Here is a 12,185-nt window from a genome sequence, read left to right as displayed (position 1 = left end):
ACAAAAAAAAAAAAAAGTCATGTATTTCTTCCTATAAAATTGGATTGTCATGATCATTGTACAACTATAAATGTAATAAATTCATCGAGTAATTAAAAAAATTAAAATGTGAAAAAAAAAGTCATGTATTTCTTATGGCGAAAGATGTATAGTGGAGGACCAAGAATCAGATAATTCATTCACTGTAACCATCTTTTTAATTTTTTTTTAACTTTTTAGGGCCCCACCCACAGCATATGGAAGTTTCCAGGCTAGGGGTCAAATTGGAGCTGCAGCTGCCAGCCTACACCACAGCCACAGCAACATGGAAGCCAAGCCAAGTCTAAGACCTACAACACAGCTCACTGCAATGCTGGATCCTTAAGCCACTGAGCAAGGCCAGGGATCGAACCCGCATCCTCATGGATCCTAGTCAGGTTCGTTTCCACTGCACCACAATGGGAACTCCCTATAATGATCTAAGCAAAGCACCATTACTAAAACCTTCCCTATGATATAGAAATGGTTAGTTATGCAGGCAGCTTTCCCCACCAAAAAGAAAGCCCTTAGCTTAAAAGCCAGACATAGCAATTCAGTTCTGAAAAGAGGCAAAACATCCTATAAGTTCAGGGGGAGCATACAACAGCCATATGTAAATAAAAGCATAATGACATTATGCAAATACAAAAACTTAAAAAAAAAAAAAAAACTTCAGGAGGAACTAACTGACAAAGTTTTAGAGGGGCTGATAAAACTATATTGAGAGGTGTTGAAAGATGCATACATCCCTAAATGCCACTTGGTGATTATAATTATCTAACCAGCAATCCACCTCCATACAGAGAAGGCAGAGCTGCACTAGAGATTGTAACCAAAGAGCGTCCCTTTGGGGACCTTTTTGATAGCCCACTTTCCTTTGAAACTACTGAATTTTTAATACCTTGATTTGTACTTGAAATATCCAAAAGAGGAAGATAATATGCAGTGGATCCCAAATTTATTTAACCACAGGCCTCTACTTTCAAGAAATTCTGTTAAAGAGCAAATTTTGGGAATTACTGGAAGAAGTAGGGGTCTTCTTGACCAAGCCTCTGGACCACAAAGACATAATTTCTTCAAAAGAAAACCATGACCATAAATATTGATTCCGAAAACACACCTGTTTTAAATGAATATTTTTAAAATGTCAATATACCATTAAAACATCTGTTTTTCTTTTTCTAGGCAGAAAGCAGGTAAGTAAACTAGATTAATATCCTAGTACCATCCGAGAGAATGTTCATGGCATGGCATCAGGAAGCTAAAAAGAACCTTAGACTCTTTATCAGTTCCATGAAGAAACTAAAAATAGGTTTTCCTATATCCAGCAAAGTTAAAGTTGCCATTTCTAAGGGAAAACAATTTCCAGTTAACGGTAGTATCTGTTGAATTTTCTCCAAAGTATCTGACTTCCCTCTACCCAGGCAAGCAGAAGGCACCTATGAAAAGATAAAAAGGTAACTGAAAAGAGACAGCTCAAGCTCAGCTTGTTCCCCGTGACCAACCTTACTAACACAGCAGCACGTGCAAAGCTTATCTCTGAGTGCCCTGTCACCAGCAGCCAGGATAACCTAATGGGAGGTAATGCACGCAACATTTTTCATTGGTTCTAATGCCTAAATTCAGCTTGCTTCCCCTTTCCAAAGTCTTAATTTCACAAAGGGAGATCCGTGGCCACACAGAAAGAGGCCATCAAATGCCTTTCCCAGCCTCCACCATTCTCCAGAATTTCCTTAGAATTTCAGCCTTTAAGAATAAAGACTGAGTCCCGGTATATTTCAAAGGGAAGTACTCTGTCTGTTTACTTGTACCCCACAGCAGACCAAAAGACCTTGTCTCTCTCAGTTTCCACCTCCGGTGCCCAGCACAGAGGGTGTCAGAGGTAAATATTTGCAGAATGAATGGGGAGTAACATTAAGATGTGTAAACTCACACATAGCTTCGTGTGAATGATTTCCTTCAGGCCCTTTCCTGAGAAACTGTGGGTGGATCACCAGTTACATAGGAAGAGGTAAGAGAGCCCTGAAGAGAAATAAGCCTGAGAAGGCTCCTCTTCAATTTTGCCTGGAAATATTTTCCTGCTGTGGATCAGTCTTAAGGAGCCTGGTTCTTCACCAGACTTTTGCTTGAATGCCATATGAAATTATCTTGTTTCTCCACAAACATCTCCCTATACATCAAAAATCTATGTCAATGAAACATTAATAATTGGCCACTGTGTACTGACGGCAAAATAAGACCAAGAAACAGGGACTGTAATCCTTCAGACCTCTTTTCTAACCCCCGAATTCCTGGTATAATACTTAATTTCTAACACCTGAATTAATAAAAGAACGTTTGATTCGCAGAATGTTATCTAGCCAATGCCAGAGAATCAAACATTAAAGACCTAGCTTCTGGAGTCAGATAAACCTGAGGTTGGGCCCTGGCTCCACTGCTTACTTAATCTCTGTAAGCCTGAATTTCCACATCTGAAAAGAAAGATTAAATAAAGCCTATCTCATGGAGTTGCAATTAAGATTTAAAATAGGAATGCAGTGTTCCCGGTGTGGCACAGCAGGTTAAGGAGTTGGTGTTGTCTCTGCGGTGGCATCAGTTCAATGGTGCAGTGGGTTAAAGGATTCGGCATTGCTGCAGCTGCAACACAGTTTCCAGCTGTAGCTCGGATTCAGCCTCTAGCCTAGGAATTTTCATATGCCGTGGGTTCAGCCATTTAAAAAAGAAAAAAAAAAAAAAAAAGGAATGCATGTAAAGTGCTTAGCACTGGGCCTGGCACATAGGAAGTTCCCAAGAAATGTGAACCATCATTTGGAAACCTAGGTTCCCGTTCCATCCCCACCTCCCTGTGTATCTTGGCTACAAACAAATGGAGACAATTAACAGCCTTCTAATGCCAGGATTATCAGTCACAAACAAGGTAACAGAAAAATGAACCTCGACTTTGAAAAATAAAAGTTTTAAAAATTCCAGATAGAGGAGTTCCCATTGTGGCTCAGTGGAAATGAATCTGACTAATATTCATGGGGACACAGGTTTGATTCCCGGCCTTGTTCAGTGGGTTAAGGATCTCGTGTTGCCATGAGTTGTGGTGTAAGTCACAGATGCGGCTCAGAACTGGCGTGGCTGTGGCGTAGGCCAGGAGCTACAGCTCAGATTCAACCCCTAGCCTGGGAACCCCCATATGCTGTGGGTGCAGCCGTAAAAAAAAAAAAAAAGACCAAAAAAAAAATTCCAGATACTTTTTGCATTGTACTAGAAGTTTGCATACATCTAATCACAGATGACTCAGCATGAGAACAACAAAATAAAAAAGTCTGAAGTCAAACTTTAAAGCCGGTATTCTCAAATGCTTCAGTACCTGTTGTAGATGATGGACTTTATATGAAACATGGGGGGGTGGAGTGTGGAGGGAGTGTGGGTGTGCATGGCACGAAGAGAGAAAGAGATGGAGGGAGGGAAAGAGGCAGAAAGGAGAGGGAGAAATCTCAGCATTAACTAGCTTTATTGTGTTAGCATTTTTTTCACAGGTGGGGTTAAATCTGTTTTCTTCCTCAGACCTTACAACGTTTATGTTGTACATGTTTCACATATTGACCATGTACAAGCCAAGGCCTGTTGTCCCATCTAGCTGCTGCATTTCAGGGCCACTCCAGGTGTGCAGAAATTAAAGAGCACCCAGAGCAGAGGCTGGTTTTCAGCTACTGCTGACCCGAGCTGTGCAGCTCTGTGCAAGGGCATAACCATACGTGGCAGTCGTGCAGACGAGCACAAAGATCTTGAGTATCTGACCGGCACACCTGTATGCCTGTTTACGTGACACACAGCCACACATACACAAACATGACTGAAAGCTGTCAAGGATTTGAGTAAACAGAGAAAGACATTTATCAAAACTGAAAATATGAAGTTTCAAAAAGTTCAAGAGAGGAGGGCCCCGTGGCTTCCTCCCCTACAGCTACCCAGATTTGGGATACTGTAGTAGTGCAAACCTAGGGGATGGGAGAGAGGCAGAGGCTTCGAGACTGAGACACTCTGATGCCTGGCAAAGATACGATCTCTCTCCAGCAGGTGCTCACTCTCTCTCAAAAAGTTAGAAAGGAGGAAAAAAAAAAAGAACTCCACAGTCACCAATGAAACTACTCACAAGAGTTTGAAAAACCAGTGGTAAACAAAAGATTGTTGGAATTCCGGTCGTGGTGCAGCAGAATGGAATCTGACTAGGAACCATGAGGTTTCAGGTTTGACCCCTGGCCTCGCTCAGTGGGTTAAGGATTTAACGTTGCCATGAGTTGTGGTGTAGGTCGAAGACGTGGCTCAGATCTGCTGTGGCTGTGGTGTAGGCCAGCAGCTGTAGCTGCAACTGGACCCCTAGCCTGGGAACCTCCACGTGCCGCGAGTTCGGCCCTAAAAAGCGAAAAACAAACAAACAAAAAAGATTGTTTTGTCTTGGTGTTTTGACTGCATTAAAAGTCTGTATTCCAAGGCAAGAGTATGCTAAATGCTGAAGGAACTAGTCTTAAAATGTTGACTCTGTGAATTCTGCCTCCTTGAGCTTTTCCCTCCCAGATACTACTCATAAAGACACAAAATTATTTTTGTTTACTACTGCATATGCAAATCTATCCAGCTAAACTTTACAACGGTTGTTACCTAGGCAAGTACATGATACTACATTTTGAGTACTTCTGTACCTAGCCCTGTGACCTGCATAACACGACAGCTTCAAAGCTATTTAAGGAACAGAAATTCTTGGAGTTCCTGTCATGGCTTATCAGGTTACGAACCCGATTAGTATCCCTGAGGATGCGGGTTCGATCCCTGCCCTCGATCAGTGAGTGAACGATCCGGTGTTGCCATGAGCTGTGCTGTAGGTTGCAGACCCGGCTCGGATCCCACATTGCTGTGGTTGTGGCGAAGGCCAGCAGGTGAAGCTCCGATTCAATTCCTAGCCTGGGAACTTCCATATGCCATAGGTGCAGCCCTAAAGGAAAAAAAAAAAAAAAAAGGGGGGGAGAACAAAAATTCCAGATTAAATATCGTACCTGATTCACATGCCAAGGAGACAATGTACAAGAATATGCATGGCAGCATTAGCTATAGCAAAATTTGGAATGCTTATTAAAGGAAGAATGCATAAATTATAATATATCCATGCAATGGAAAACTACAAGTTAAAATGTAAATTTAAGCTACCAGCTCAAACTGAGATATTACAGGGATAGATCACAAACACCATGTAGAAGAAAAACACTTGTAGAAGAAAACAAGCTGCATAATGATACATACAGTATATTACTCAATATATAAGGCTTTAAAACTCCCAATATACCTCTCCCTTAGAATCTAACAGTCTTGCATCAATTTTTCTATGCACACCAAAGACTTAAGGAAAATTTACTCTAAAAATAATTGAAAATTTAAAAAAAAAGACTATTAACCATATAAAGATCCACAAATGGCAGGGAGGGAAGCCTGATATAGTAATGGAAATCATGTAGCCCTTTTAAGTCTCAAGATGTGTGTTTTATCTCCATTCTGGCCTCACTAAGACACTATATTACACTAAGCTTTGCTTTTCTCACCTAAATGGGGTTGACAACGCCTGCCTTGCAGGGTGAAGTGAAATAATGAATGAGTTACACAGAAGGTCTTGGACTTGGTAGGTCAAATAGTAACCCCCTACAAGGAAAAAAATGTTGAGTCTGTACCTTTTTCATCTAGCTTGGTATATGACAACCCTTCACCTTCCTCTTCCCAGTCCCGGATCTGGCTGCCTCCCATGGTTTCTATATTTAGCAAAGTGACACCCCCCCTTCCCCCAACCTCTACCTCCCTCCAAAAAAAGCCACCAAGAAACCGTGGTTCCTTCTGGGCTCCCTTCGGAATTCCAGTGACCTTGGAATACCTAATTCATCTCGCCAACCCTGCCTCCCCCCAACACTCACAGCCCTCCGTAGTGCCGGGGTCAAATGAACAAAAACCCAACTGTCACGGTCACGAAGGAGACCGTGAAAATGACGGAGCGGTGTAATAGGGTTTGGAAGTGTACCTTTGTTTTCAAAAATTAAAGTCTACCGCAGACTCTTAACCCCTATTCTGCAGCGAGGAAAGCAGGAAGATCTAGGCAAGTAAGTTTTGCGACTTGTTTCCAAATATTTTCCCTCCATCTGGATTCAATACAAAGACCGGCGCACTGAGGCCCCTGGAGCTGCAGGCTGCTTTTGCTATTAGACAGACCCACCTCCCACACCCTCAGCACCCAGGGACCCACCGAGGCGCACACGGCGGTGCTGACGCTCACTCAGCACGCGGAATACGCGGGATGCGCAGGGGTCCCCGCGCTCGCCCCCACCCCGGGGCTGGCTGCGGCCGGCGCTGTGCCTCACCTGTCTTGAAGACCATCTTGTCATCGTCCTTGGACCCGAAGGTCTTCAGCATAGACACGAAGAGCACCCCGCAGGCGTTCTGGAAACCGAACACCGACCCGTTGCACCACATGGCTGCCAGCATCACCACCCAGCCCCAGCCGCCCTCAGGGGGTTCAGGGGGCTCGGCGCCCGCCGGCCCCACCAGCTCTACCTCCACCTTCTCCGCCGCCACTGCCTCCGGGCCGTCCAAGGGTCCCGAGCCAGGCAACGGAGCGGCCCCCAGGGGCGCGGGGCCGGCCGGCTGCGCCTCGCTCGTTCCCCGCGCAGCGGCGGGCTCCTCCTGGGAGCGCACCATGGCCCGAAGCGGCCCCCTTGGGCGCCGGGGAAAGCGAGGGGCACGAGTTCCCGGCGAACTCGCGGAGGAGCCGCCGACTTGGGCTGGCGGGCTAGTGAGGCCGAGGCAAGGGCAGTGGAGCCCCCGGTGGGCGGGCGGCGCAGGGATTAAACTCAGGCCTCCCAGGCTACCGCCCCGCACCCGGACTGAACAGGCAGCCCGGCCGCCGGCTCTTAAAGACGCCCCCCGCCCCGCCGCCTGGGGGCGTGGCCGGCGGCGGGACCTGCCCCGGAATCTCCAGATGATTGGGCTTCCTGAGAGCGCAGGGGGCCCACCCCCCGCCCACCGCGCGCGGACCAGGTGCCTGCGGGTGGCTGAATCTGCGCGCGCGCCTGCGAGAGGTCCTCCTCCTAGAGGGGGTCACAGATGTCTAGGTCACGCCGCCACAAAGTGTTAACGGAAGGGGCGCGTCTCCTCCTAGGTGCAGGTTGGGTGGGTCATGGGGACCACACTACCGAACTTCTTTAGCCTCAGCTCACTGACAGCCTCACGACCAAACATCGTCTCTTTGTTTTCTTTTTGTTTTGTTTCTTGGCATTAACCTCTTATTACTAATCATAATATATAAGATACGTCATGCCACCTGCTTACTTAAAAAGAAGTCGGAAAGATCGGAGGCCTTATCTAATTTCTCCTGGATTCGTATATGATTTGCCGTGAATATTTGGCATGTTGAACGGGCTCATTTTGAAAGACAGACTGGTCTTCCAGTAACAAATACCAAGTTCTTCAAATAACACACGTTTTTGACAGACAGCTAGAAAACATTAAACTGCAGCACAATTGTTTGCACTTTAAACAAAAGCTAACACCTGTATTCAACTCCTCTGTCTCCCTGAAGCATGGAGCAAAAACATATGTAAAAGAAAGAAGAGTAACTAGTTATGCGGTGTTGAGTACAATTCTTTCTCAGTTACTCGGATTCTTCACTTCAAAGTCAAAATATGCTAGTTACCATACTTTATGACGGAGTACACAAATGAGTGTGAGTGATCATATTTGTCTCTGCCCATTCAAAACACTGGTAGGAAGAAGTTCTGAGAAAGGAACATGTATTCCTTCAAAACAGTAAAGAAGAGCTTCTGCAGCAAATAGCTTTTGAGCTGAGTGCTGAATCATACAGGGAACTTCAGTGGACAAAGATAGGGGAAGAGCATTCTAGGTAGCGAGAATAGCACAAGCTAAGGGAAAGCAGTTTGCTTGAGGAACAGGGAGCAAAGCTCAAGAATAATATATCTAAGGGATGGGGTTAGAATGGTAAACTAAAGAACAGTCTTATACGGAGTTCTCGTCATGGCTCAGTGGTTAACGAACCTGACTAGCATCCATGAGGACATGGGTTCGATCCCTGGCCTTGCTCAGCTGGTTAAGGATCCGGCGTTGCCGTGAGCTGTGGTGTAGGTCGCAGATTCAGCTCGGATCCCGCGTCACTGTGGTTCTGGTGTAGGCCAGCAGCTCCAGCTCCGATTAGACCCCTAGCCTGGAAACTTCCATAGGCCCCAGGAGTGACCCTAGAAAAGGCAAAAAGACAAAAAAAAAAAAAAAAAAAAAAAAAAAAAAAAATCTTCCTGATTGCTCACAAAGCCACACATCTACCATGTTTCCTCCCAGTCTTTTTTTTTTTTTCCAAAAAAAAAAGGTTTATTTTTTTAAATAAAACAGAATCACAGTGTTGTTGACTGAATTGTGTACCTTCCCCCAATAAAAACCTGTGTTGAAGCCCTGAGCCCTGGTACCTTAGAATGTGACTGTATTTGGAGAGAGGACCAAGGTAATTAAGTTAGAATGAGGCCATCAGAGTGGGCCCTCATCCAATCTGACTGGTGTCCTTACAGGAGGAGGTTAGGACACAGAGAGAGAGAGACCAGGGAAAGGCTGGGTGAGGGCAAAAGAGGAAGGCAGCCATCTGCAAGCCAAGGAGAGAGGCCTCAGAAGAAACCAAACCAACCTGCTGGCATCTTGTTGTTGGACTTCCAGCCTCCAGAACTGTGAGAAATAAATTTCTACTATTCGAGCCACCTAGCCTGTGATATTTTGTTATGGCAGCCATAGCAAACACATATACAGCTGAGCATAATTTTGTATCCTGAATTTTTTCATTTAACCCATCATATCATAAACAACTTCCCAGGTTATCAGTGTTCAAAAACATGTCTATTTGGTCTTTTTGTTTTTAGGGCTGCACCTGCGGCCTATGGAGTTTCCCAGGCTAGGGGTCCAATCGGAGCTGGAGCTGCCGGCCTACACCAGAGCCACAGCAACACCGAATCCGAGCCGAGTCTGCAACATACACCACAGCTCATGGCAACACTGGATCCTTAACCCACTGAGTAAGGCAGGGACCGAACCTGAAACCTCACGGTTCCTAGTCGGTTTCCACTGCGCCACGACGGGAACTCCAAAAAAACATGTTTAGTGTCTATAAAGAATTCAGCTATAGATTTCCTATCACTGCACATATAGTTTATTTCGGCTTTTTCACCATTGTATATAATAATACAAAAAACATCCTTACATAAAAATCTTTATCAGCATCTCCAATAATTTTTTAGGATAAATTTATTTATTTATTTATTTATTTATTTATTTTGCCATTTTCTTGGGCCGCTCCCGCGGCATATGGAGGTTCCCAGGCTAGGGGTTGAATCGGAGCTGTAGCCACCAGCCTATGCCACAGCCACAGCAACTCGGGATCCAAGCCGCATCTGCGACCTACACCACAGCTCACGGCAACGCCGGATCGTTAACCCACTGAGCGAGGCCAGGGATCTAACCCTCAACCTCACGGTTCCTAGTCGGATTCGTTAACCGCTGTGCCACAACGGGAACTCCTAGGATAAATTTCTAAATGTAAGTTTACTAACTAGAAGCATATGATTATTTTAAGGCATTAAATACAATGATAAATTTTAAAGCAACTTTATCAGTTTTACTCCCACCAGCATTGTGTAAGAAGCCCCATATTGGAGTTCCCGTCGTGGCGCAGTGGTTAACGAATCCGACTAGGAACCATGAGGTTGCGGGTTTGGTCCCTGCCCTTGCTCAGTGGGTTAACGATCCGGCATTGCCTTGAGCTGTGGTGTAAGTCGCAGATGCGGCTCGGATCCCGAGTTGCTGTGTCTCTGGTGTAGGCCAGTGGCTACAGCTCCGATTCGACCCCTAGCCTGGGAACCTCCATATGCCACGGGAGCGGCCCAAAGAAATAGCAAAAAGACAAAAAAAAAAGAAGCCCCATATTAGTGCATCTCAGCAAGTATGGAATAATATGTTTGAGGGAGGGGGGTTGCATCCATGGCATGTATAAATTCCAGGCCAGGGATCAAACCTTCACCACAGCAGTGACAATGCCTAGTCCTTAACCCACTAGGCAACCAGGAAACTCCATAATAGGGTATAAATACTGCTGATTTAGGATTAAAATGAAAACTCATTGTTATTTTTGAAGCCTTTGGTTATAAGTGACAAAGATTGTATTCATCAGTCATCTGTATATCTTTTTTATAAATGGTCTCTTGGAGTTCCTACTGTGGCTCAACGGGTTAAGAAACCAACTAGTATCCATGAGGATTTGGGTTCAATCCCTGGCCTCACTCAGTGGGTTGAGGATCCAGTGTTGCCATGAGCTGTGGGAGTAAGCTGCAGACACTGCTTGGATCCCGAGTTGCTATGGCCGTGGTATAGGCCTGCAGCTACAGCTGCAGTTCAACCCCTAGCCCAGGAACTTCCATGAGCTGCAGGTGCAGCCCTGAAGAACAAAATAAAATAAAAGGTCTCATGATAGTCATTCTCTATGTTTTCCAACGATCTTATTGGTGTTTATTGAAGTTTCTCATATAGGTCCCATGCATTTCTCATTAGGATTATTTTCAGGCATTTCACTTTCATTCTGTTGCTGATGATTTGTTGCCACTGCTTCTGTGCATGATTTTTTTCTTCCATAAGAACTTCTAACTGGTTATTGCCAATACAGAAAAATAACAAAAACTCTTTCATGACTTTAGAGCTTATGTTAGATCTAATCCTACATCTTAAATGGATATGAGTTAACTATGTGTACATATTTACCCCCTGTACATTTCTAATTGAACGTAATTCCAACATTTTCTTTCTTTCTTTCTTTTTGGAGTTTCTGATGTAGCAAAATGGGATGGGCAGCGACTCTGCAGTGCCAGGATGCAGGGTCAATCCACGGCTGGCACAGTAGGTTAAAGGATCCAGCGTTGCCGCAGCTGCAGCATGGGTCACAACTGCAGCTCAGATCTAATCCCTGGCCTGGGAACTTCATATGCCACGGGGATGGCCAAAAAAACCAAAAACAAAACAGTGCCTGACATACAGAAAGCACTTGATTACCTATTAATAATTACTAATAAAAATGGAAACATCCAACATGTCCATTAATTGAAGAATAAATTGTGGTCCGACCCTTCACAAGCTGCGGACCCATGGCCCTGAGACAGTTGAAAACATGAAGTAGGACAAGAACCAGAAGCTGCCTGTGACCTGTGCCTCCCTGTGGAGAGGCTGTGGCATTACTCATGCTGGGGAAAAAAAAAAAATCCTTAGTTGTAAATATACCTTGGAATTACGTGATAGTACCTCTGGAGAAGGGATCTTATTATTTTGTTCAACGACTTGCTTAAAATCCAGAGTCTCTTCTAAAGCATCACCACAAAACCAAGGGGTCTATGATATATGAGAAATTGTGTCCATGTATAAAAAAGCCCATGATGTCACAGAATGCTCTGTTTAACAATGTCCCTCATGCTTACACCTCAGCCCCTCCTCACCTTATGAGGGGCTGTGCTCATCGTGGGTTCATTACAAAGACTGGCTGCTGGGGCTGAGGCTGTGGGATGGCATTATGAAAACATCTTCTCCCAAATCACCATGGAGGTGAATCCCTAAGGAGTGCCTTCTGCAGACACACAGAAACCTAAAACACCAAGCATAAAGAACCACAGGGATGGAGTTCCTGTCATGGCACAGTGGTTAACGAATCTGACTAGGAACCGTGCGGTTGCAGGTTCGATCCCTGACCTTGCTCAGTGGGTTAAGAATCTGGTGTTGCCGTGAGCTGTGGTGTAGGTCGCAGACATGGCTCAGATCCCACGTTGCTGTGGCGAAGGCCACGGGCTATAGCTCTGATTAGACCCCTAGCCTGGGAACTTCCATATGCCGAGGGAGCGGCCCTAGGAAAGGCAAAAAGACAAAAACAAAAAAACACAGGAATCTTGAGGTTTTTTAATATTTTTGCTATGACCCACAGTGTGAAACACATTGATGTCACAACCTGGTACATACACAATCTCACACACAAATTGGGACAAAATTTAACAAAGCAATGTTTTACAATACTAAGTACAACAGCACATTCTGATCTATTTAACTTCACTGAGGGGCGG

At 45.0% G+C, this 12,185-nt stretch overlaps 1 protein-coding gene across 2 annotated transcripts in view; it reads right to left on the bottom strand.

Moving 5' to 3' along the window:
- The window catches only part of SLC16A10 (solute carrier family 16 member 10), a 141,176-nt gene extending 134,222 nt beyond the window's left edge, over positions 1-6,954 (bottom strand). The window contains exons 1-2 of one of the 2 annotated variants that reach the window (XM_021091215.1): positions 6,598-6,922; positions 6,405-6,483 (exon numbers count right to left, since the gene is read on the bottom strand). In XM_021091215.1, the coding sequence (XP_020946874.1) occupies positions 6,405-6,483; positions 6,598-6,741 (223 nt within the window). In that variant the 5' untranslated portion in view covers positions 6,742-6,922. Of the gene's footprint in view, positions 1-6,404 lie in introns of both variants that reach the window. The other variant, XM_021091212.1, reaches the window with a different exon arrangement.

The sequence above is a fragment of the Sus scrofa genome, chromosome 1, assembly GCF_000003025.6.
Source record: "Sus scrofa isolate TJ Tabasco breed Duroc chromosome 1, Sscrofa11.1, whole genome shotgun sequence".
Classification (NCBI taxonomy): domain Eukaryota; kingdom Metazoa; phylum Chordata; class Mammalia; order Artiodactyla; family Suidae; genus Sus; species Sus scrofa.
The sequence above is the reverse complement of the archived record's forward strand: the minus strand, read 5'-3'. Positions and strand labels throughout refer to the sequence as shown.